Source organism: Neocloeon triangulifer, unplaced genomic scaffold (assembly GCF_031216515.1).
Source record: "Neocloeon triangulifer isolate White Clay Creek 2 clone unplaced genomic scaffold, ASM3121651v1 ptg000002l, whole genome shotgun sequence".
In the NCBI taxonomy this organism is placed as follows: Eukaryota; Metazoa; Arthropoda; class Insecta; order Ephemeroptera; family Baetidae; genus Neocloeon; species Neocloeon triangulifer.
The window spans coordinates 8,273,262-8,296,952 of NW_026775545.1; the positions used below are offsets into that span (position 1 = coordinate 8,273,262).

Sequence of the window (23,691 nt, forward strand, 5' to 3'; positions counted from 1 at the left end):
TTTGCAGAGGCATAATAATAATATGATAAATATATTGCAATAATTTAATTTATGAATAAGAAACAGAAATGCATGATGCTATCTAATTTATAGATAATTTAAATCTTTTTCATGTAAAATTTTCCATGATCTTGAATAAAACAAAATTGTTTTGATCAGAGAAAAAATTAATTTATAATGTAATATTTTTATCACGTATAAAAAATCAAGGAACATTTTTTTGCTTTCTTTAACAGCGCACCTGCTTTATGTTCCAATAGCACAAACAATTAAATAAAAATCTATTTTAACCAGTATTTAACAAAAATTCAGTTTGTAACACACATATTAAGACTTAAGACGCAAGAAAACATTGTTTAGTGAACTAGTACTTGAGCCGGAATAAACTGCCAAGTGATCCCATTGCCATTGAAAATGTTGACAGAGCGGCGGGCACCCGTTTAGCTTGCAGCAGCAATGACCCTGCCTCTGCCTTGTGTCCAGCTCTTAAGAGACATTCAACAACTTCTTCGATTAGTTCGGTGGCTTCCTCCTTTAGAAGGCATGCAATTATGTAAGGGTAGACAGGGGTCGAAATCACAAGTGTCACAAGATTCCTCTCCAATAGCATAGTAATAAGGTCTGAAGAGACAATCTGTTCCCAGTCCGTTTCCTAGAAATGATGAAGATTAATCTTGCTCTTAAATTTAATCTAAGTATTCCAAACCTTATTTTCAAACAGAATCAACGCCTGTTCCTTTAAAATTGTGTCCTCATTCATCAAATAGAGCTGCAACTTTTGATCAACGCCACGCAGTGGTTGAATCAATTCCAGAAGACCCTATTTTTAATTTTAAACGTCAAAAATATAATTATATAACTTGTCTCAATCACCTCTGACGGTATTCCCTTTGTTATGACAATGTCATGCAAAATTTCAAATATTTCGTTTTGGCACGAGTCTTTCGAATCCAGCATTTGTGGCACCAATTGCGTCCAGAGGTCATTGCACTGCAATCTTAATTAAAAATAATAAATTAAATAAAACCTATTTATACTTAAGTTGATAATTACATACCCTGCTGAGTGCCAGGCCTTCAGCACTTCGCTTAGAGCAATGAGCTGCTGCCAAGATTTTGCTTCACTCAGCAAAAAATCGAAAAGTTTGTTCCTTGTCTGCGGGCTCTCCAGATCCTCGCTCTTCACAGTCACTTCCTGCGAGTCAGGCCAAGCAGTGGCCAGCACAGCCTGTGTAGTGTAAAGGGCACAACTCTTGCCGTCAGCGTCGTCAGATTCCACAGACAACTTTTGAGCAACTCTCTGAAAATAAATAATTGAAATTTAAAAAGGAAATAGCTCCAGAATATAGTTATTACAGGGGTTAACTTCAGAGCTTGCAGTCGGACAGCTGGGTCCACATCCGTGTCAGCGCAGAGTGGCTCAATCTGCGCTCGGAGAAGCGATTTGTCCACCAACATGTCAGGCATATCACGGAATAGTTGGTTCAGTCTTTTTAATATAGCACAGACAAGATCCCATCTTAAAAAAATTTAATTTTTAATTATTTATGGTATTTTAACTTAAATTAAAAAAAAATACCTCTCAGTTTCCCGAGCAACCTGCAGTTTCTTGGTGAGATATGAACCTAAGGGAATGTCTAATATCTTTAAAGAGAGCAAAGTCGTTACACCTGAAAGGGGAATTTCAGACAAGAGGATGTCATCGACAACTGCTTCCACTTCATCCTCCTCCCCTCGAGACATTTCCAAACGCCTTAGATTAGATTTGATTATTATATATTTTTACAAAATTTCTGCAACATTATATACTTTGCAAACTCTAATGAAATAGCCGAGCTTAAATTTTCCATTTTGTCGGCAGAGAACAATTCGAGGTGGTCATTCCAGGTTTGGAGCTTTGTGGCAACAGCGCCCCACTCCTCACTGAAATTAATCAATTCATAAGATCCTCATATCAGTATTTATAAATAAAACATACATTTGCTGTCTTCCTCTGCTAAATTTAAGCATTTCCGACAAAAATTCTAGTCTGCATTCTCTGGAAATATGATTGTATGCGTCACGAGAAAAAAACAATTCTGCAGCCACATCTTCAAACTCGGAGGCACTGAGCTTGCTAAAGTGCTCTTTGCAAATGTTGAATTTTCCCTGCCATTGCTCGTCCGTTGAGTTTTTAGACACCTTAAAATCCAAAACGTTAGATAAAATTGATATCATTAAACATAACAATTTATTACTTGAAAGAATAATTTCAACATCCAAGCTCGGTATAACTGTCCAGGTTGAATAGTGCACCTCAAAGAACCTGGGAGGATTTTTAAGAGTTTGGAGACCATCAAAATATTGTCCTTGGACAAAATTTTGGCAAGCATAGTAAGAACACCATCCGGGTCAGAGCTCAAAATCTTGTAGTCGATGTCCGGGGAAGTTGCGCGAACTTTCTTAATGAGTTTTATGTGCTGACTTGGTGGCAGACCATAGAACAAGTTGGCGTCGCTTATTTTTTGTAGCACCATATAATAACTGATAAGGCGTAAGTGATCTGTGCCAGAGATGTGCGGAAGAACTTGATTTTCAAGCTGCTCTATCTCACCCAGAGAAAGATTTTCCTCTTGTTCTGACACAGCTTCCATCAATCTCTCTTGGTTTACACCTAAGAATATTTGAAGCTTCAGAATAGAAAACAAATTCAAAAAAGAAATTTACCTTTATCGTCCAAAAGCAAATGAGTCAAAAATGAAATTGCCAATTGCGATGCTGAGATCTTGTACTTTTCCGCCAGGCTTTGAGCCAACTCAAGTTGTTCAGGGTTGTCCGTCCTAAATGTGTAAATTGGAGAGCTCGAATTTTAAATAAATTTGCTTTTACATTGCTAGGCCTAAAATGGAATCATTTCTGTATTGTTCATCGTGTGAGAATCTCAAAGGATCAACTCCGCAGTCCAGACTTTGAAGCTGGAGCGTTTGCAAAAATTCCCCTTGCAGTGCGATGAAAGACGAAAGGAGCTTCCGTGCCTCGGAACTTGTTTCCGTGGGAGTGCAGTTTGGAAGTTTGTCCTGATTGATTACATGGATGAGCTGCAAAATATTTTATAAAATATATTTTGCTAGCAAAACAAATAATACAAAGAAACCTGGAAGGGATTGCTGAGTGAGGAATTCACTCGCGCATCAAAATTATCAGGTGGCAGTTCTTCGGCACACACTTTCAGAGCAAAGTAGTATGCAGCTGTTTGCAGGGTAACTATTGATCTTGGAAGCTGCAGGAAGAGCTCCTTGGCTTGGGATAGATCTTTGATCGACGCTAGAAGACAGAGGCCAAGATGGAAATCTTCAGGCAAGACGCTCTTAACAGCTTTGAGTATGACTACAAATTGAGATCATCAGATTTGTTAACAAAAATGTTATTTGTTACCGTCGTCATTCAGTCCAACGTCTTCAGAATCCTTTTCAGTGATTTCTTCCAAAATCGACACTCGCACGATTGAAATCAAGAGATCGATGGTTGGATCACTTAATGGCATGGAAAAACTATCATAGTGATAGCCAAGGCTGCTCTCGTGGCAATTAGGACCATGTAAGTCAGAATAGAAGCTGTGGAAGCCTTGAGTGAAAACTCGGTCTGTGATGGAGCATCGCTCATTTCCAGCTTGTGGAAGCCAACTATAGGAAGTAAAAAATTTAAACATTGTTCCCAAGATTTTGGTTATTTGTACTCAAATGCTGATTTCCAGTATGTCTCATTGCCTATGTTTTGCAGGACGTTTCTCGTCTTGCTTTTCAAAACAGCAGCAGACTGCTGAATTATCCTTGGAATAGCTATGAACTCCTTTCTCTCAACTTCAGGCTAGGATTAAAGTAATTTAAGACTTTTTAACACAGAAGCAAAATTTAAGAGTTACCGAAGAGAGCGCATCACAAAAGTCATCATTGGTTGGACTCATTGCAGTAAAACTGTTCATTGCTCCATCAGCCATTTTGCTACCAATCCTTTCATGCAGCATTTGCATTTCTAATTTGTGGCTAAAGAACATTATGGTTTTTAAAGTCAGCATTAAGTTTGAAAATTATTTATTACCTCTGGTTGATCAGCTCCTGCATTGCGACAGGCTCGCAATTCATAAGCGCAAATGCCAAAAGGCGTCGTTTAACAGCAATATCATGAAAATCAGCACATTCTGCCAATTTTCTTGCAATTTCCCAGCCAGAAGTGTGACATCTATCCATCATTTTCTGACAGATGTCAGCGCAACACGTGTAATCACATGCCTGAGGAAAACGTTTTCAGTTTTTAAGCAAATGAAACTGGTGATATTTACATTTAAAGCAGCTTCAGCAATCAAATTTAAAACAGAGGCTTCTCTTGCCCTTGAGTCATCTTTGCAGATACGCAAAAAACTTGCTAACTGAAGAAGGCGCTGTGAACTCCGGTACGATGTTGCTTTTGCCCTCAAGCAATCTCTCAGCAGCTTCAATTTGTTGGAAGTTAAGCGTACTGTAAGATCGAGTAAGTTTTTTTAATGGAGCTTAAATTATAAGAGGCACATACAAACCTTGAATTGGAAGGATCGAAACTCCAAAATCTTTAAGAATTTGGAGCGACGCAATGAGATCTAACTCCTCCTTGATCTCATCATTTTCATCAGTAATCAACAAAAGGCAACACCTTCAATTCATAAAATTTATTCTCACCATCAAGGTAGGATTAATTGATTTTTACTTTGCGTAATCCATGCTGAGGTCTGCCAGACTTTCAGAGGAGTCAAAATATTCTCTCGAGGCTTTCAGTATAAGAGAAACACTTGAATCATACTGAATTTTCTGTTGGTTATTATCAGACGCTTCGCTTTTGCTGCACTCCATAATTGAGCCAGCATATCGAATGTTTGCTTTATTTCCAGACGCCAGCATCGTTTCCGCATAAATCTGCAGATTTGGGCTATTAAAACAAAAATGGGGGGAAATCAACAAACCTCAAAACATTTTTCCAGTTCAATGCACAAGAAGACTTTTGCCTGCAAGCTTAGCATATCTGTCAACAGGGCACTCCACTGAGCCTGCGTTGCAGTTGGCGTTCTAAAATAGCAGATTTTCTTAAAACTAATTCATATGGATTTTTTGCCAACCTACCTCTTGGTGAGGGATCGAGCCATTTGTGTCAAGGTCATGAATGATGCTTTTTCGTCATTGCCCATGTCTCTCAGTTTGGAAATTGGCAGGCTGAGGTTGGCATGACGACTGAGAATTTCTGCAGCAGCTAAGTGCCCTTGGAGTTTGTCTACTTGATAGTGAAGTTCGAGCACATCTTTATTTGTCTCCCTTTTGTAAATAATTCATTACAATACAATATTCACCAGAAATTATTGAAAATAACTTACCCATAACTCTTTTCAGGCAAGCAGTCAATGTACTGAAATGCAATGTCGAGCTGGTCAGCACCTGGATAAGAGTAGACACAATCCAGAGCAAGAGCGAGTACTTCTTCGGTTGAAGACACAAGAGGCCCAGTTTGCTCACTCTTAAAGTGACGGAACACCTACATAAAAAGAGGGATAATAATTTTGAGTAGGTGCGTGTAAGGTAAAATAGGTATATTGTTCCAAAACAAGCTGTTCCGTGGCCAATCAGATAACTATTCTCCAAGCATGGTATAAATTAACAATGGCACGCAACTTATTTAAAGTGACCTATCTAGTACTCCATTTGTGGTTCAAAAGAATTTTCAAATTATTCCCTATTCCCCCCAGGACATGCCATCAATGCCGAAAGGAAAAAAAATTATTATCGTTTGATGGGACATAAAGTTGATATTTCACTTTCTTGATATTTCGTAGTAGCCAATCGACGGAGGAATTTTTTTTGTAGAAGAAAAATATATATCTACAATATTTTGAGTACATTTTCAATAATTTGCATTAAATTACCTGCAGTGGAAGCACCAAACTTAAACGACTTATATCAACAATCAGGTCATGGAATAGTTTCCTTTTACTCCCAGGCTGCTTCTTTTCGCACCTGAGAAGGTGAGGGAGAAGGAAGCGCCGACAGTCACTGATAAACGTTTCAGACGTAGACTGAAAAGGGGTTTGTAGCAGAGTTAATTATTTAATTTAATAAATAATTATAATAATTACCTTGCTAACTAGTAAATGTGCCTGCTCAAGATTGTTGTACTTTCTAAGACCAGCAAGACTGAGTTTCTCAAGCTGAACATCGTACACCATTGTCTCTAAGGTTGATAGCTCCCCATACAAATCTTCCAAACCCTGGATAATATTTTTTTATTATTTTATGTGCCTTTTGGCTGCCTTGCCTTTGCAAGAGCTATATTTTTATACCGTAACACTCCTTGCTTGGCCAAGGGTGATGAAACTTAATGCGTGGTCAACCAGTTTGCTCCGCTCTTCTAGCTGAGTAGCCCTTGCAATGTACCAATTTGTCACCAAATCTTTATCAAGTACAGGTTTGGCAAATTCTAATAAAGATGGATTTTCGTCATATAGAAGCTTTCCTTCATCATCTTCCATTCTGGTTAAATGTATTTCATTATTATCAGTGTGCATTAATTTTATCTCAATAGTAGAAAATACCTGAAGTAGAAAGTTTCGCTCCAATCCTGATCCCGTAAAATATCTGTTATCCGAGGGACAACTTCCTCCTCGTCGCATTCAGGCAGGAGAGACCTGTTTTGGTTTGAAATAAAAATTAGTATTTTTTCTAATGCCCAAATTGTCTTATCTTCCTATTTTCCATAAAAACAATGGGTGAAGTCCCACCCACAGATTAGACAATTTTCTGCAACAATGATGATACGATATTGTTTCAAAAAAATTATTACCTGTATTCATGAGGATCAATTGTCTCTGGTAAATTGGAGATTATAGGAAGTCTGTGTTTCATGAGACTGTGGCTGTGGTAAGTAAGCATTATGCTCACAGCTTGCCAATTTCCATTACGGGCAAATTCCAGCGCCGATTTCAAAGGAGATTGATTTCTGAATTTGTCATAGAAGTCTGGGTTGTATAGGATGTCGCTTTCTTTGCCCAAAATCAACTAAAATTGTTAATTTAATTTAATGCTAAAATATTAATTACTATTTTTAAGAATTACTTCGTAAGTGGCAAGCATGTCCATGAACTTAAGGAGCTTCTGCCGACTTCGAATGATTTCTGTCTGCTCTGCATTTAAGTCCTCTTGGAGAAGCTGTAATAAATGCATCCATGAAATTATTTATGGTTTAAACTGGGATTTAAAATTTACATCACTAGTGTCAACATTATCAAATCTTTCGGGATCATCCCCATCTTCCAGCGTTTGCAGCTTTGACTCAAATCCAGTCATGCTGTCTTCACTGCTGGAGGCAACAGAGAACAAGACTCTTTTGCTTGTAGCATGAAGACCAAACTGAAGCAACTCTCTTGCTGCTGCTGCAGTTTCAGGTACTCTCTCTGTACTCTCTTTCAGCACCCACGACCTTTTGCTGATTTTGCTCTGAAAATACTCTTCAACAACATTTCAATAATGAAGTGAATTTCCTTACAAGATAATCATGAATAGTTGCGACAGACACTTTCTGGTTACGCCACTGCCGCTGATAAACTAAATCACAGTCCAGACCATAAGCTCGTGCAAGTTGCAGTGCTTCTCCATACTCCTCATTTTCAATCTAATCAATTTCCATTACTTTCGTGTTATTATTTTTTTTTTCAAATAGAAGATATTGAACCTTTCTAGAATAGAGTTCCTCTGGTGTTGTGCTTTTGAGACCAAGCAATCGATATGTTCGTTTCATTATTTTTGGATTAGACCTTGGAGGCTTAAATTTGTCACTATCCGTGACCCAGTACAGAGCGGCTTTGACGGCACCAGCACCTTTGGCCAACATAGAGGCATCAACATTTACTTCCAGGTCATCACTGCTGACCTGTAATATTTTATTAAATATCATACATAAATAGCGCTTGGGAAAATTTTACTTCTTCATCTATCTCTTCCTCTTCCGTAGAGTCGTCAAATTGGGAGCCTGACCTTTTCTTGCTGGTAAAGTTTACTTCGCATTCAAGGCTGAGAAAACCCTTCCCATCCCCATAGGCCGCGGAAATCTGTGGCTGCCCAGCAAAAAATTCAGGAGATTCGCCCAACAAATTTTGTAAATCAGATATCGAGCACACACTGACGGCTCCAGAATATCTTGAAATTATGAGCACCTATAGTTAAATAATTTTTTTTTTTTTTTTAGAAATTCCGATTTCTCTTAATGTGAATTTTCTTACCTGCTCAGACCACCAACTAATGTCTACAGGTAAATAATCGATGCAGTTTTCTTGATATTTAGTTTTTTCCTGAATTCCTTGAATCAGTTGCGGATTTACAGCATTGTGGTCAGGCTGATCTTTTAAGTTCCAGTGTTTGAAAAGACGGAGGGAGGGGATGTGCCAAAGAGAAATAGCACCAGATGTGTGTATGCAGGCCAGGTATCTGCTTTTTGGAGAGACTCGCATGGCCAAAACATCACTCTGTAGAGAGAACAATTTGTTAAATATTATGCAAATCTTTCCCAAAAAATTTGATTTAATTTTATACTTCAGCTTTCTTATCCTCAAATGTATGCTAGTAAGAATATTAATAATCTTAATTTTATTAAGTCATTATTACTTGGTTTGGTAAAAAGTAAACAATTATCAAATAATAATAATATATTACCTGTTGACTGTATCTGAATGAAGGCAACCAGCCCCAAATTCCTCTTGGGCCTTGAATACTGAGCAAGTCCTCCTCACTTGACATGGCAGGAATATAGTAAGGGTGGTCGCTCAAAACCCTCCACACAGATATGCCAGCACTACCACCCCTTCCCTTTTGGTCCATCTGAACATCAGAGGGGCCTGCGAGGAGAAGCAAGTTCCCTGGTTGTAACAAGCAAACGGTGGTGATTCCATTTCGATAGTAAGACGAGAAGTTGAATGTGTGATGCTCGCGGAATCCTTCCGTAGGTGACACCAAAAAACTGCGTAGGTTACCCTTGTAATCGATAGCGATTAGCTCGTACGACCACTTCGGGCTTTTGACCCTATCCTCCAGGAACAAAACTCCACTGACAGCCTCACTTGCATTTGGCCACTCTTCGTTTGGAGGCACTTTGGGCTAAATGTGAGGTTTAGTTTGATTTCAGTGGAATAGTCACAGTCACCTCAATATTTAGAATGTTGCTCCCAAGGAGGTCATAGAGCCCAATTTTTCCAGAGCTAAAGGCACAAGCCAATAAACTGCAGTCGGGACTCCAGACTGCTTTCCTGTACTGCGGAAAAAGGTCTCTGGCAACTGCAGATTATGCATTAGAAAATTTTGGGGGAACCCATTTGATTATTTTACTAGAGGCTTTGCCGACAATTGAAGAATATTCGTCCCTGGACGTTCTGATTTCCAGCATGGTGTCCTCTATGATGGCCACCACTTTTCCTTCATCTCCAACAGCAAATTGCCATGGCAATCTAGCAGAAATCAATCTAGAATTTTTCAAATGCTTTAAATAGGGAAAAAATTGCGCAAAAAAAAGATATTTAAATATACCTGGCAATTTTGTCGTTGACAGTTTCTGATCTTGGAATTAATTCCTTCAACATCCACGGATGAGTTGCAAACTTAAGCAGCTTGTTTTGCGGCTTGGTTAACTTCAACTGAAAACACAATCGACGTATAAAATTACAGAAAATATCAAGCACATTAACCCTTATAATTTCAGCCTCATAAGATTTAGGGTTATGTACTTTATTTTTTTAAATAAAAAATGCTTACAAATATTTCTGGCTCTTGAACCCATTCTGAGTAGACAAGTAACTCATACAAAATGCTGTCACCCGGTTTTTGTCCCATCTTGCAGTTTCTCTCAATTTTTGCGCATTTGGAGAAATTTCAAACTTTTCCAAGAAACTGAAAAGCAGAAGCGATCAGTTATAAGCTGCCAAGCTGATCGTTTAATTTCAGGATATAGTGTTTTAATGCTATAAAATTCGACAAACCTTTGTTCTCACTGCAAATAAATCTTCTTTGATCGGTCAGCGAAGAAAAAATAAAATACAAACATTTGCAGCGATCAGAACATCAGAACCACACCACGTCAAAAATCGTCCTGAAGAAACACAGCTGAGCAGTCAAACACCGGCAGCGAATCAGAAAGTCGGTCCTCCGATTGCAACCAATCAGAATGGGGTGGCTACAAAAAGAAGCGGGGAAAAACCAGACTGCAGATTTAATATAATTAAGTATAGCTGTTATTTCAGTGATGAATATTTTGCTATTTGCATGCATGGCGAAGCGCCTTGCTGCATTAAGCCGAATTTTTTAAATTATGCAAAATAGAAACCATATAAAAATTTTGTGGATTGATTCATCTAAAATTGTTTTTGTTTTGTAATTTTTTTTTAATATTTCGATCGTGCATCTCTTTATAGGCAGAGATTGCCTTGTGGTTAATTGATAGACTTTATTTTCAACTAAATCTCAAATTTTTTTTATTATTTAGATATATATTTATTTTTCTCAATTATTAGACCCCTTGAAGTACATTTTTTTCAACCGGTTGCAATATGAAAATAACAGCATATCTGGGTACTATACAATAATTACCTTAGCATGTACAAAAGCAAAATTACTTTAATACATATTCCTTTAACTGCTTATTAGCAAATAAAAAAATCAAATCAACAAATTAAATAGTGAATGTCAGCGCTTTTGAACTATAACATGCAGTTTCTTGAAAACACCATGACTCAAAATTTTTATATATTACACCATATTAGCATGAAATTCAATCATGCATCAATTGAATCAGCACTGTCATTACGAGCCTCAGCAAAATCTTGATCAGATTCATCGCTAGGCTCGCTGGGTGAGAAAGGGCGCCAGCATTCCACGGTGTCCCATACCCAGCTGGATTTTGTCAAGGGGGTCCTCGACGCATTCTCGGAAAATTTTTAAAGATGACGGGTGTAGCATCTGGCGCACTTTGTCCACCGTTTCTTGCAGCACTTGCAGCTCAAATGCATTGTCACCTTCAGCAAGCACCAAACCCTAAGGAATATAAAATTCATCAGTGTTGCATATAAAAAAATATAAAAGAACTCAAGCAATATAGCTCAATAAAAGTAAAGTGAAGAAACATTAAATTTTTACTATTTTTTTACCTTCAGCTGAAGCATAATGCTGGTCAAAGAGGAAATAAGATGAACTGCCCTATCGCTCTTAACCATATGATTTTGTTTTGCTTCGTTTTGGCGAATAACAACAACTCGAGCTTCTTCCTCGCTGAGTTGACGCAAAGTAGAAGGTGCCACAGCAACCGCAGAGCCAACGGTGTCGTCTACAGACAACTGTCAAAATACATTTATATTTATCAGTTGAAAATTTTGAATTATTTTAAATTATCTAGAAACTAGTTTTTTATCCTAATGAAAACTATTGCTTGTATATTATTGTAATATATAGTATATTTTTAAATTTTTACTAACCCCATCACCACAATTCTCCTGCATGGCATTCAGCAAATCAGACAGAGCGACATTTAGTCTGTCTAGTTCCAGCACAGAAATAGCGTAGCGTCGTACAAAGTCAGGGGGGAACGGAATCCCCATGGACACGCGCCGCTCAGCTTCAGAGTTCATTTCTCTCAGGGAGCTGACACGGAACTGCTTGATTTTCAGAATTTTTTGCAGCCGGACAATTGTCTCCAACAATTTGACAGGGAATCCTCCGGTGCTCTCTGCGTGCTGTGGTTTGAACTTAGGTGGCAGCAATGATGGAGTGTTGTCCATCTTCAAGCGTGAGGTCATCTCAGACGGCAGGCTGCTATACGACCTGGGGCGCATGCGGGCTGCAATGCTTGCCACAGAAATCATCTCAGGGTTATCATTGGACTAAAAAAAATTAAAACTCAGCTTAGATGACTTCACAATTGGCTTGTGGAATTTTTTGAAGTTCCATTACAGTCTGGTATATTTTTGTAATTTCCTGTAGGGCAAAATGTACTTACTAAGACTTCATAATCGGGGATAGAGTGGGTGCCAAGACCCTGTCGGTCGAACGTAATACGGTAGGTGTTATTTGAAGTATCAACAGCGTCAATCGAGCCAGAGAAGAGACCATCTTGGGGCCTGCGAAGGCGAGCCGTGACCTTGGTGCCAATGGAGAGTTGCAAGGGAATTTCATCTGGCAATTCCTTGAACATTGACATATCCGTCGACGCTTTTCTCTGCTGCAGGGCTCTGATTTTGGTTCTTTTTCTCTCCAGCTCACGGCGCTCTTCTTCGAAGAAACTCTGAAAATAATTTAAAAATAACCAGTTTATTAAAAAAAATTGTACATTTAATTGAACAGAACTTACTGGGGAGCACCGACGTGGTTTTCCCATCATCCTTCTTATTTTGCACCACTCGACTCGTGTCAACTTTCGAGTTTTCAGCTGAGGGAATGACTCCTTCAAACAAGTCATGAAGTCATTGTCACCTTGAAACAGAGGCCTGAGAATACATCAATTATTAGAACTGAGGCACTGCAAATTTTAATACGAGATTACCTATCCAAGTTGCTATAGAACCATTCGTAGCAAACCCATTTATGAGCTTTGGGCAGCTTCAACAAGTTTCTGAGCCGAACGCCAATTTTCTGTGCAATCTTCTTATCTGGGGCCACAAATGTGTCAGACGTGAGGATTGAAACACCTTTGACTTTTTTCTCTGACTGAGGCTTGGTCTCTTTTTTCTTGGGCGGCTCTTTTTCCTTCTCTTTGACTTCTTCTTTATCTTTCGATGTTGATGCAACCGGAGGTGTGGGTACCACTTTGGGGGTGGATTTCATGGCAATCTTGGGGGTCGTCACCTTGGGGGTAGATGGAGGGGTAGGCTTGGGTGTCGCAGGAGTGACTGCTGTTGCTTTTTTAGGCGACTGCTTGGTTGGAGTGACAATATCGTCATTTTCATAAAGCCTGTTTTTCTTACGAATGCGCTGTGGCTGTGGAAAAATTGCATAACATAGGAAAATTAATTTGAGAACTTAAGTTTGAATTGTTAAAATCAATTTTAAGAATAAATAGGCATGCAAAATAAAGAACAAAATATTTTAGCTATAAAATATGCAACTGCTTAATTAATTTAAATTAACGTTTAACTTTGAAGAGAGGAAAAGTTTGTAAAACGTCACAGATTAAATCAAATTCAAAAGATTGTATTTATGCTATGACTATATTTAAATAATAATATTACCATTCCACGTTTGTTCAGCACAGTGGCAGCAAGGTCAGGGGTCGGCTTTTCACCTTTTTTCGTCTTTTTGCTGGTGCTGGGAGATGGAGCTGCCTCCTCCTCAGGTTCATGCTTCATTCTCCGTTTTGAACTCATTGTGAGAAATTGCTAAGACTGAAATAAAAGAAAAGCATGAAAATTCTATTCACAATTTTCGTAATTTACAAACTAGAAAAAAAATTGTATATAATTCTTAAAATTAAATTTGTTAAATTTTACATAAAATTTAAGAATTGAGAAAATGTTAAGTAAAAAACACCAAACTATAGCTCAATAATGGTGGCTTTGTGAAAGTATGTAATTGTAAATTAAGATTTTATCAAACAAGCCGGGGGTCCTCTAAACTGGTCCTATATAAATTTAAGTTTAAAATATTATTTATCGTCAAGTTTCTTTCATCTGCAATTAACCTTAGGCTAAATTCTTAATTACATATCAATAGTTATAAAAATGACAACAGAACCAACAGCTCTAAGTTGCTGCATGCTAACGTTATACACTCAATATTTAATTATCTTCTGGGTACCAATACCAAAATGGTATTATGTAGTGGGCACCAAAAAATAATTGAGCCATTTTGCAGCTTCACAAATTTGGTCCAAATGAAACGATTTCAAATTAAAAACACGCTAAGCTCTGGGCGAACTAATTAGAAAACGCAACCTAGAATTTGATTTCAAGTTATTAAATGAGCTATGGAAAACCTTCGATCAGAATTTTGGCAAAATAACTCCCTGACGAGTCCGCAATTGTAGATAACCCGCCAAACGCAGACATACAAAAACTCCCGGGCTGAACGAGTCCAATGGGGAGGGACGAAAATACTCCAAATGCCACAAAACTTATATTTAGCATGCAAATTTTTGGTTTAAGTTTGGAGATTTACCAAATATATTGTCTCCAAGCAGCAAAATCAGGCCGAATGAGCGTGGCAAAGTCGAAAAGACTGCAAAAAGCGTCAGGCATCCGCCATCTTCCTCTGGCTTTTTCAAACGCGACGCGCCGCACGGGCGCAGACTCGTTGCGCAGTAACTCGGCGCACTATCTGGCAACGTCGGAACTGTCGGAAGAGTGGGCCGTGCCGCAGCTACACCCACAAAATTGAATGAACTCCGGCTGTTCATTGTTCATTCACCATATATTATCACATCCATTTGACACGACAAGACTCTTTGATCTACTAATATTTCTACAAAAATGGCTAAAGTATAGAAAGAATAGCATTTTTTACCCTTCTTTACAAACTTTTTACTTCAATCTGTTATAACGTTTTGTTTTAAGGTTCACGAATTCACTGTTGAGATGACTTGCGAAGGGTGCTCTGGTGCCGTCGAAAGGGTTCTTGGCAAACTGAAAGGTACAGCAAGTTGGTAAATTAATTTAATTTTTAGTAATATTCGCCTTCCTTATAGACAAAGGTGTGGAAAAAGTTGAGATTTCATTGGAGAAACAGCAGGTCCTTGTGACCTCCTCAATTGATGCGGACAGCCTGCTGGAGACCATAAAAAAGACGGGAAAAACCACAGCTTATGTTGGGTCAACAGATGCTTAGTTTTATGGTTCCTGAAAATTCCACTAGATAATGTGAAATAATGTTTATTTGTTTGATCCCGTTTAAATTTTATTTTTGTATGATTAAGTTAGGATAAATTCTTGTTACCTCTCAAAACAAATATAATTTTGCTGATGCGAGTGAAAAAATAAAATAAATTACCAAAGATTCAGCTCACTGTACTTTTTTTTATTGAAATCTTGTTTTGAAGTAAATTTGGACACTTTTCGCCACTTTATTATAGTGAATGAACTTAATGAAATTAGAACACGAAATAAATGCGAATGACAGATATTTGTTAGCGAGGGAAAGATTAGGTGAGAAAATGCTCTTCATCGTTCAAGTCAGTCACATTATATTATGAATATGTGTGAAAATAAATGTCCATAATTGAGATCTGAATGCAACAAATTTGGTTAATGAGTTAACTAATCAGTTACCAAGAAAACGTCTAATAGACACCCAATCAAAGTACAAAACTTGCATGAAGAGAACAAATAATGGAATAATGAACAAAATAAAATGTAACTGCCAAATTATGGTGTTGGGACTTCTAGGGAAGGGTCCAGATCGGGACGACTTACTAAAAATTGTAAAATTCTCGGCCAAGTGCCCGATGATCGGATTACCGAGGACTAAAGCTAGTAGGAAGTGGCAAAGAGTTGCACTAGAATGTCCTGACCTTGACCCTTTCCATAGCCGAATTGATACAAAGATGAGTTTCGAGTGGGTTCGTCTTAAAATTATCAATTAATATAATACTTAAAATCACGTAAAGTTTGTATAATCAAAAAATTTTACATATCAACATCGCCTCTTTTCACTTCACATTTGTGATACAGGTGAACTGATTTGCTTTTTCTTAGGTCCATCGATTGCAACAATGAATGATTAGCTTAAGTTTACTAGTCATTTCATTTTTCTCGTAATTTCTCTTGAACAAAAAAAAAGAGATGCAGAAATCTTTCTCTCTTGTTGAAAACAAAAGACTTCTCTCTCATTAATAGCGCTTTAAGTGGAATTCATCGTAAGTTGGGAGCTCGCCGGACAGAGGAGACACACATTGGGGGAGAGTTAGTTCCGTTGCTTAGATGGTAGGTTGATCACGAGTTGTTGCCCTCTGTGTCTGCTTAGTGTCTCCTTGCCCTGGCTCCGAACATGTCTTACTTGACGTCTTACTGTTGCTGCTTCACAGGCTGGCTCTGCTGCGGCCTTGGGTTAGGGTTGCCCCCTGGGGCTCCACGACCACGGCCACCTCTGAACTGTCCATTGGGACGAGGACCTAACAGAGATAAATCTTTGATTAGAATTTAAAACAATTAAACATTTCAAAAACTAAATCAAATTATTTTTAAAATCTTCTAAGTATTGTTAAAAGGCTATACTAAACATAATATCCAAAAACAAAACTTCCTTACCTCTGCGGCCTCCGCTGTTGTCCCTTGGCTCCTTTTGGTCCCGCCACTCCCGAGAATCCTTCCACTCCTTGTTCTCTCGTGGCTCGCGTGGTTCACGGAACTCCCGTGGCTCGCGTGGTTCACGGAACTCCCGTGGCTCTCGAGGTTCGCGATACTCACGGGGCTCACGAGGCTCTCGGAATTCACGTGGCCCATCTTTTGGAGGACCACGACGGAAGCTTCCGCCCTTCTGATCAGATACACCATTCTCATAGCTGCCTTTTTCACCTTCTGGTCTGTCCTGGCGGTAGCCACCTGAATTGAAAATTTGAGGAATACAGTATTTATTTACAAATTCCTGTATAAAGCTTAATATTAATAAAAATATTAACCAAATGCCTAAATGAACCAACAGAATTTTGTTTAGCAGCCCGACAAAACGGCAAAATATTTAATACATTTATTATGTAACTGAAATAAAATATTACCAGGGCGTCCCTGACCATTCTGCCTGGGCCTGCTACCATATCCATTGCGATCAGCACCTCCACGACCACGACCTCCTCGGCCGCCTCCTTTTCCCCTGAAGCCACCTCGCTGTTGCTGGTCGTCACCCTCAGCACCATTCCATGTGTTACTCTCCTTTTCCTTTTCCTGCTCTTGCTCCAATGTGGGAATTGGCTGGAACTGGCTCTGCTGCTGCACCTTCTGCTGCTGTGGTGGGAAACCTGGTGGTCCGTTGGTTATGTTCTGAGGCTTTGGCTGTTGGGTGAGGCTGCTATAGGTGGCCGCCTGAGCAAAAGAGGCGGGGGTGGCCGGCTGCTTAGGCTCTTCGGAGCGTTGTTGCAATGGCTGGGTTTCTTCAATGAAAGCAGGGGGCTGCTGGGTTGGAGGGTACGGCTGCATTGTGGTTTTTGGGGAAACTGACTGTGGGTGAGGTGCTTGTGGTGGAGGAACTGCACCTTGGGCCATCACCTGAGAAACAAAAAGTTTTACATCATAAGTTTAAATATGATATTACAAAATCAAAAAGAAAAATAATAATATTAATGAACTTCAACAAACCTGGAAACTTTGGTTTGTGAATGTCTGCGATGGAATGGCCTGGATAAAGTCTGGTTGTGGCACTGCTGAAGCAGCAGGTGCAGTCGGAGGTGCCATGCCTGGAGGGAATTGTGCCATCATGACTGCTGCTGGTGGTTCGGCCTCAATCTGCGACTCCTGCAGAAAGTCAAAGGCGCTGTTGCTCTGTCCAATGACATCACTGATGGTCTGGCGGGGTGGCAAGTGGACGGGCGGCTGTTGTGGAGGCGGCACAAAGTGTTGTGGCGGTGGCGCAACCTGTGCTGCGACAAAGTATGGTGTCTCGACCGGAGGGGCCATCAGAGGGGCATCCACGATTGGAAGAGGGGCAACCAGTGGGGCAACAGGGGGCAGGGTTTTCAGGGAGGGTGAGCCACTTATCTCTTTCTTTATTATGGCAGGATCCACAAGGGTGTCTTCAATTTCAACCACATCAACCTCCTCAGGTTCTGGTTCCTTATAAATAAAAATAGATGAAAGTTAATAAAGGTTGGGTATGTATTATCTTGTTTAAATACTTTTTAGCTTATAAGATAAAATTTTATTATCGATATGATGGCACTGAAATTTGTTAAGTGATAACCTAAATTTGTACTTAATTCGAAAAATTTTGATTTTTTTTTAACATTTTTTCTACTTAATTCTTACCTGTACAACAGGAGTGGCTGTTTGTACGTTCTTGATGTTTCTAAAGTAGTCACAGTTGTTGACGGTCATGATCAGGTCAAAGATTTCAGCATAGGTCTTGGTCGTCACACTCCACTCCTTCTTCTTCTTGTCCAACAAGTTGACCAAACTTTGGGCAGCACCAGAGACAATCTCGTCATTGCCAGACTTCTTGGGGAACAAGAAGCAGGCCAATTTTTCCAGAACGTCCACATCCTCTTGGGTAACAACGACAGCGCCATTCTTGCCCTCGAGGAAGTCAGATCTAACCAGCTCATCTTCAAAACTTTGCAGTACGTCCTATTGTACATACAAATTTGTTAGAAAATTTTAATTGAAATGATTATTTAAATATATATAATTTTTTTTTATCAAATCTACCTGAATAATGATGATGTCCTTGGTTCGCTGGATGTCCCTTTGATATTTATCAGACTGTTCCTTAGCCAGATCCTTTTTCTGCTGCTTCTTTGTCACCTTGGCGTGGTCCACTTCCAACTGTTGGATCTGCTTGACCAGATCGTTGGCAAAAGCAAGGGTCTGGATGACCTCATCGTACTTGGCCACTGCCGATTGTTGCTCGCTGTTCAGCTCCTTGCCATTCTTCTGCTCAGTTTTATAGGCCTCCAGCTTACCCTGCAAAAACAATTGTTTAAGTTTTGGAGATTGTGAAATTTGTGAAGAAGTTCAGGGACAGCGTACTAATAAAAATAGCAGGCAATCGTTCGTTGATGGAGTACATAAATAATAATTCATCATGGATTAGAAATGTCTTTTTAATAATTGAAGAAGGGTCATTAATTTTTTTAAATAATCAAACAAGCATCCCAAAATTTTTAGACCCTTATTCAGTGCTTATCTTTATTGTAAGCAATTTTAATATATTATTGCATCAACATTGAAATTTGTATGGGGGCTGATACATAAATAGATTCTCAATTATCTTAATTTTCATTGAAGCCATTATCTTCGTTGTCACACAAACAACACGTAATGAGCATTGTTCACAGAAAATTAATGCGGAAGTTTTGGCCGTGCACGCAAGCGACAGCCATGGCCTTGGACAGTGCGCCTTTCACGCGCCGGCGTTTGGCCGCGCCCGCCGAAAACGGCCAAAAGAGACCACTTTCCTACAACTAATAGCCGAAATTACGGCCGATAAACTTAGTGAGCAATCGGATGCCGTAAATGAATGTTCCATCGAAGGGAGGGCGCATTCGATAACGAATCAGAGCACATGGCGAGGACCGAAGAGCAACATGGCGACGACGGGAAGTGATTTTCAAAGGGCGATTTAGGGGCGAAATTCAACGCGTTGGCCGACGATTTTTATACCTTTCGCTTCTCCAAATTGCGCTTTTTGTGCTCGATCATGGTGAGAACCTGCTTAAGCGGTTCCACCACCTCTGTGGAGGTTTGTTTCTCCAGCTTCGCTGAGGCAGAAGGCATCCTTCGTACGGCAACAACTCGGATGAATTTTTCGTTCCATTGCGCAGATAGCTTGCGCAGCAAACAAAAGACGGTGCAAAGTTGCAAAAAAATCGCACAACCACGCCCCCAGTCAGTGGACTCATTGGAGAATCGGCAGCTGATTGTCAAAACAGCAAACAAAAATTTTGATTATCGCAAGTATGTAGGACAAAATTTTGTATTTTCATCTCTTCTTTAACTAAAATTCCATTCTCTATGTTAGCAGATAATCAATAATGCCGAAAAAATTTGTTGGTGAAAACAGTAAAGCCGTGGTTGCCAAGGCCCGAAAGCAAGCAGCGAAAGAAGAGGAGACTGCTCGTAAACAGAAGGCCATTGAGGATGAGTTTTGGAGAGACGATGACAAGCAGTTGGCTAAGAAGCAGCAGCGAAAAGTATTTCATTTTTATGGCTGTTGAATTTTGAACCGAGAATACAAATAAAATTTTTAGGAGGAGCAAGAGAAAAAGAAATTAGAGGCGCTGCAGAGAAAAGCAGAGAGCAAGGCCTCCTTAGAGGAGGAGGTTAGCAAAATTAAAATCGGAGGGAAGCAGACACAGGCGAAAGTTACCAGAGCTGAGATTGAGGTAATGAAAGATGGCAACCTCTTAATGCTTAAGTTATTTATTAAAAACAAACATACAATTCACCACAGGCTGAAGCTGAAAGGAGACGTGTGGCAGCACTTGCCGCCAACAAGAAGGAAGAGGTCAAAACACACATAGAAAAACCCTTGGTCGAGAATGTAAACCGCTTGGATGTTGAGGGACTTGAAGCTCGCAGCATCGATGATGCAATCTCAGTCCTGAGGTAAAAAAAAAACAATTTTGTGATGATTTTTATAAGTTATTAATTGAAATCATTTGATTTTTTTAGTGAAAAGGAACCTGAAATCGACCGCCACCCTGAGCGAAGACTGAAAGCTGCTTATGCTGCGTTTGAGGAAGAACGTTTGCCACAGCTGAAGGCTGAACACCCTAACATGAGACTATCGCAAATCAAGCAACTGATTTGGAAAGAATGGCTGAAGTCGCCAAAAAACCCAGTGAACCAGAAACCACAGGCTTAATATACATAGTATCTATCTGATGTTGCTGTGAAATTCTAAAACTGACACTGCATGTTACTGTGCTTCGAAATTTTCTGTAAATAAAATAACCACAACTTGAACAATAATTGCATATCCAAAAACTTGTATATCCCTCTCGGGTATGATTAATTTGTGGAGATACTTGTTTATTTAAAATATTTTTAACAATGGACAGTAAAATCCAATTAATAAATGCATTATAAAAGCATCTTTACATTGAGGACAGCATTTGGTTGGCTGCAATACTGGGCTAATCAAATTTAATGAGTATTTCGGTCATAATTTGTCATGACTAAAGCATATTAAAATAAATTAAAAAAAAAGGCACTTCCGTGAGAATTCGCTAAATATCACTTGCTCAGTCCCTTGCCCTTTTCCCACAACGTTATGAAACAATGGATCATGTGGCACAGTTCGTCGGGAGTCTCTTGCATTGCAAAATGTGTGGCCTCCGGCAATATTTCCAGAAAAGAGCGTGGGATCGTCTAAAAAAAGTGATAATTTACAGCAGTAATTTAAATCGGGCTGAATATTCACCCTCTCCATTTCACATTCTTCAACGAGTGTTATATATGGGTCGTTCATCCCGTGCACCAGGAGTGTGGGTATGGTAATGCGACGGTGAAAACTGGAGTCGCCCTGAGGCCAGTGCTGGCCCTGTCGCAAATAGAGTAAAACTTTTGGTGGAATGTCAATGTTATCACAGAAAATCAGATTCTTTCCTCTTGGAGCATAAAAATACTCCCTGAAAAAATATTATATTTAAATTCAGATACAATAAATTCAGCATGAAATTACCTTCTAAAACCACAAAGGAGAAGAGGTTTGGCACATCCAAGCAAAAATCTTGGCAAGGCATATATTCCACTGGGTGGGGCCAAAGGGGTTGGTCCACCTCCGCTTATCATAACCAACTGGGAGATACTTTGTGGTCGGTATCTTGTTACTGCAGCACCAAAACTGCAACTGATTTTTTGTAAGGTTTAAATTATTAAACTTTGCTTGAACTTTTTTAACAAACTTTTGTTTAAAAATTATAATAAATTTTTACCCATAGCCATGTGTGATAAGAACACATTTTTTGTTTCCAGTGACATAGGTATCAAAAATTTGCAACGCATCTTGTAGTAGACAAGCAAAAGAATATGCTTTGCTTGAATTTGGCGCAGAACTGAATCCATGTCCCAACATATCAGGTGCCAAAACCTCATAGCCTGCTAGTGCGAAGTAGTCAATAAGGTAAGTCCAGGCTTCAGCACTGGAGCCAGCACCATGCAGGAACATGATCATTGGTTTCTGAGAAAAGAGAAAATATTAATAATTAACGATAATTAATAGCATTAAAAATTTCATCCAAGAGCCAATTAGAGATCATATATTTCTTAGCACATTTAATAATAAATAATTAATACTAATTAAACCTGCTCTAACGCGCACCACAAACTAAATATAAAAAATATAATGACGCTGTTTTCTGCTTAAATGATATATATAAATTATGAGACTAGAAAAACTTGCTTTGATTTTATTTTCTTCTTCCGCCGTCATTTTGATGGGCAGCTTAACTTCTTCTACAACAACAGCAGGTTTGCTAATTTCTCCGTGCAAATCTAGACCACCCTTAGGCTCGTCACTAACAAATGCTTCGTTAACAAAAGTGCTGTCGATAGAAATATTAATGTCGGCAATGTCCACGACATCTTCGTCTCTGCAGGTTGAAATGATTTTTTCCGACGCAGCTGTGATTGCGTCTTTGAACACCTTATCCAGCAGGTCATTGGCAATTTTTTCAACATCTTCATCCTTTTCAAGAGGGGCATCCTTTGTGCCAAATTTAGGTGGTGCGTCAGTTTCCGACACGTCCGACGACAACTTCCTCTCCGCTTCCTTTTTATGGAAACTGTATCTCACAGAGTCTCTCCTGATGAATGCTTCCAACTGTTTCTGCTTAGCCTTAGCCTTGTTTTTCATCAACCTGTGTAAGAAAGAATAAAATTGAAACATTCAATAGCAAAAAAGCATGAAAAATAAAAATATTTTAAGAAATATGGAAGTTGTTAGACAAAAAAACAAAAAAAAAACAAGTCATTCTTAGCTTTAATATTCCACTTTCAAAAAAAAAAATTAATTTTTAAATTGAAAATGAAATAATCAAAATAATGAAGGACTTAAAAGTGTATAGATTTCAATTTTGTACAAGTTTCAAACAATTTTAAATTTAACAATTTTTCAGTGTTTATTTTTATATGATTTTGAAGTTAATGAATATATTTTTGACGTCACTAATAAAAGGTTTATAATTATACCTGTAGGAGCAGTGAGACCCTCGGACAAACCAATACTGATCACTTGTAGGTTCCACCGACGGTTCCTCGATATTCTCCACCTCCTTGTCAGACTTCTGCTTATTTTTTTCGTCATCCTCAGGATTGTGGTGGATGACCCTGATGCGGCGCTCAGGGTTCAGTTGCAGGTACTCAAATTTGTCATCGTCGGCCTGGCTCAGGTCCGTCTCTGCAGGACGCACCCTGTGGTGTCTACGCAATACGGCGGGGATGCACCTGTTGCACAAGTGGCCCAGCAGGCGCCGAATGCGCGGCGCCGACAGGGCGCCGTTGCAACGCTCCCCAAGGGTCGGTTCCGGCATCAGGATTCGGCTCATCTCATAATTACGACGTGTAGAGGAAGAGCCGCAGGGTCGAGGAATGTTCAGGGACTTTCTACGCGCGGCTGTTGTTTACATGGTCGATATTTAGCATTCCCCGTTCAACTGCTTTCCTGATCGTTGATTGTCACACTAGAGCTAATCCCTATGTCACACTGTCACAGTGTCACTTTTGTTGACTTGACGGAAAACAAAAAGGGAAAGGAAAAGGAACGCCTTATGCTTTTTTTGTAGTGGGAGGGTAGGGGAAAAGGGGAAACTATCAGGTGGGGGGAAATAAGTCAGGCGGCGGCTTCAGGCTTCAGGCAGAGCATGAATTAAAAGTTCAAAACACAATTTTCAATAATTTTATTGGATAAGTTTTTAAATTCTTTTAATTATTGCATAAAAGTATTGTATTATGTTTCAAATCTTATTTGATTATCACGGATTATCATATTAATTCTTCAAGATTGTTGAAGATCATTCAAGATAA

General features: G+C 39.1%; 6 protein-coding genes across 8 annotated transcripts; 2 read left to right on the forward strand and 4 right to left on the reverse strand.

The window, feature by feature from the left end:
- Positions 1-155: 155 nt before the first annotated feature.
- On the reverse strand, positions 156-10,152 carry LOC132205057 (NBAS subunit of NRZ tethering complex-like). Its single transcript, XM_059633897.1, has 39 exons — positions 10,018-10,152; positions 9,794-9,928; positions 9,569-9,675; positions 9,371-9,504; positions 9,189-9,319; positions 8,702-9,142; positions 8,272-8,514; positions 7,975-8,205; positions 7,725-7,922; positions 7,539-7,664; positions 7,259-7,489; positions 7,109-7,201; positions 6,837-7,051; positions 6,589-6,681; positions 6,337-6,526; positions 6,133-6,264; positions 5,923-6,072; positions 5,377-5,534; positions 5,129-5,317; positions 4,972-5,074; positions 4,719-4,924; positions 4,552-4,664; positions 4,318-4,493; positions 4,077-4,267; positions 3,901-4,021; positions 3,715-3,845; positions 3,414-3,661; positions 3,133-3,365; positions 2,868-3,076; positions 2,706-2,818; positions 2,237-2,652; positions 1,978-2,180; positions 1,809-1,922; positions 1,579-1,752; positions 1,356-1,518; positions 1,058-1,299; positions 874-997; positions 707-820; positions 156-652 (listed from the first exon to the last, which is right to left on the reverse strand). The coding sequence occupies exons 2-39, from the start codon at positions 9,869-9,871 to the stop codon at positions 365-367; spliced, it is 6,822 nt and encodes a 2,273-aa protein (XP_059489880.1). The 5' UTR covers positions 9,872-9,928; positions 10,018-10,152; the 3' UTR covers positions 156-364.
- Positions 10,153-10,500: 348 nt separating this feature from the next.
- LOC132205537 (protein lin-9 homolog) lies at positions 10,501-14,338 on the reverse strand. 2 transcript variants are annotated; one of them, XM_059634636.1, is made up of 8 exons: positions 14,180-14,338; positions 13,255-13,407; positions 12,570-13,003; positions 12,378-12,513; positions 12,027-12,311; positions 11,506-11,910; positions 11,182-11,367; positions 10,501-11,068 (listed from the first exon to the last, which is right to left on the reverse strand). In XM_059634636.1, exons 2-8 carry the CDS (start codon positions 13,387-13,389, stop codon positions 10,874-10,876), a joined length of 1,776 nt encoding a protein of 591 aa, XP_059490619.1. In that variant the 5' UTR covers positions 13,390-13,407; positions 14,180-14,338; the 3' UTR covers positions 10,501-10,873. The 2 variants fall into 2 exon arrangements, with proteins under 2 accessions (XP_059490619.1, XP_059490620.1); XM_059634637.1 differs by lacking the exon at positions 14,180-14,338 and adding an exon at positions 13,998-14,117.
- A 3-nt stretch (positions 14,339-14,341) lies between these two features.
- Positions 14,342-15,017, forward strand: LOC132205541 (copper transport protein ATOX1). The gene is made up of 3 exons (XM_059634641.1): positions 14,342-14,499; positions 14,575-14,650; positions 14,706-15,017. The coding sequence occupies exons 1-3, from the start codon at positions 14,491-14,493 to the stop codon at positions 14,843-14,845; spliced, it is 225 nt and encodes a 74-aa protein (XP_059490624.1). The 5' UTR covers positions 14,342-14,490; the 3' UTR covers positions 14,846-15,017.
- On the reverse strand, positions 15,014-19,487 carry LOC132205536 (caprin homolog). Its single transcript, XM_059634635.1, has 7 exons — positions 19,327-19,487; positions 18,373-18,627; positions 17,974-18,291; positions 17,308-17,781; positions 16,731-17,217; positions 16,264-16,557; positions 15,014-16,127 (listed from the first exon to the last, which is right to left on the reverse strand). Exons 1-7 carry the CDS (start codon positions 19,438-19,440, stop codon positions 16,021-16,023), a joined length of 2,049 nt encoding a protein of 682 aa, XP_059490618.1. The 5' UTR covers positions 19,441-19,487; the 3' UTR covers positions 15,014-16,020.
- On the forward strand, positions 19,463-20,633 carry LOC132205540 (coiled-coil domain-containing protein 124). 2 transcript variants are annotated; one of them, XM_059634639.1, is made up of 5 exons: positions 19,463-19,620; positions 19,685-19,856; positions 19,914-20,048; positions 20,117-20,271; positions 20,338-20,633. In XM_059634639.1, the coding sequence occupies exons 2-5, from the start codon at positions 19,698-19,700 to the stop codon at positions 20,528-20,530; spliced, it is 642 nt and encodes a 213-aa protein (XP_059490622.1). In that variant the 5' UTR covers positions 19,463-19,620; positions 19,685-19,697; the 3' UTR covers positions 20,531-20,633. The 2 variants fall into 2 exon arrangements, with proteins under 2 accessions (XP_059490622.1, XP_059490623.1); XM_059634640.1 differs by having other exon boundaries at positions 19,494-19,620; positions 19,688-19,856.
- LOC132205538 (uncharacterized) lies at positions 20,623-23,431 on the reverse strand. Its single transcript, XM_059634638.1, has 6 exons — positions 22,858-23,431; positions 22,070-22,526; positions 21,603-21,847; positions 21,350-21,517; positions 21,089-21,296; positions 20,623-21,036 (listed from the first exon to the last, which is right to left on the reverse strand). Exons 1-6 carry the CDS (start codon positions 23,211-23,213, stop codon positions 20,902-20,904), a joined length of 1,569 nt encoding a protein of 522 aa, XP_059490621.1. The 5' UTR covers positions 23,214-23,431; the 3' UTR covers positions 20,623-20,901.
- Between the last annotated feature and the right edge of the window lie 260 nt (positions 23,432-23,691).

Coding starts and splice junctions, on each gene's coding strand:
- LOC132205057 (XM_059633897.1), bottom strand. CDS start 9,871: ATGGGACAAAAACCGGGTGACAGCATTTTGTATGAGTTACTTGTCTAC. Junction 7,923..7,974: donor AGGAAGAGATAGATGAAGAA/GTAAAATTTTCC, acceptor AAAATATTACAG/GTCAGCAGTGATGACCTGGA. Junction 653..706: donor TGATTCTGTTTGAAAATAAG/GTTTGGAATACT, acceptor CATCATTTCTAG/GAAACGGACTGGGAACAGAT.
- LOC132205537 (XM_059634636.1), bottom strand. CDS start 13,389: ATGAGTTCAAAACGGAGAATGAAGCATGAACCTGAGGAGGAGGCAGCT. Junction 12,514..12,569: donor TTCTATAGCAACTTGGATAG/GTAATCTCGTAT, acceptor ATGTATTCTCAG/GCCTCTGTTTCAAGGTGACA. Junction 11,368..11,505: donor AGGAGAATTGTGGTGATGGG/GTTAGTAAAAAT, acceptor GTATTTTGACAG/TTGTCTGTAGACGACACCGT.
- LOC132205541 (XM_059634641.1), top strand. Junction 14,651..14,705: donor GGTTCTTGGCAAACTGAAAG/GTACAGCAAGTT, acceptor CCTTCCTTATAG/ACAAAGGTGTGGAAAAAGTT.
- LOC132205536 (XM_059634635.1), bottom strand. CDS start 19,440: ATGCCTTCTGCCTCAGCGAAGCTGGAGAAACAAACCTCCACAGAGGTG. Junction 18,292..18,372: donor AGGACATCATCATTATTCAG/GTAGATTTGATA, acceptor TATGTACAATAG/GACGTACTGCAAAGTTTTGA. Junction 17,782..17,973: donor CAGCCACTCCTGTTGTACAG/GTAAGAATTAAG, acceptor TTTATTTATAAG/GAACCAGAACCTGAGGAGGT.
- LOC132205540 (XM_059634639.1), top strand. CDS start 19,698: ATGCCGAAAAAATTTGTTGGTGAAAACAGTAAAGCCGTGGTTGCCAAG. Junction 19,857..19,913: donor CTAAGAAGCAGCAGCGAAAA/GTATTTCATTTT, acceptor TAAAATTTTTAG/GAGGAGCAAGAGAAAAAGAA. Junction 20,049..20,116: donor TTACCAGAGCTGAGATTGAG/GTAATGAAAGAT, acceptor AATTCACCACAG/GCTGAAGCTGAAAGGAGACG.
- LOC132205538 (XM_059634638.1), bottom strand. CDS start 23,213: ATGAGCCGAATCCTGATGCCGGAACCGACCCTTGGGGAGCGTTGCAAC. Junction 21,848..22,069: donor AAGAAGAAAATAAAATCAAA/GCAAGTTTTTCT, acceptor CTCTTTTCTCAG/AAACCAATGATCATGTTCCT. Junction 21,297..21,349: donor CTCCTTTGTGGTTTTAGAAG/GTAATTTCATGC, acceptor ATATTTTTTCAG/GGAGTATTTTTATGCTCCAA.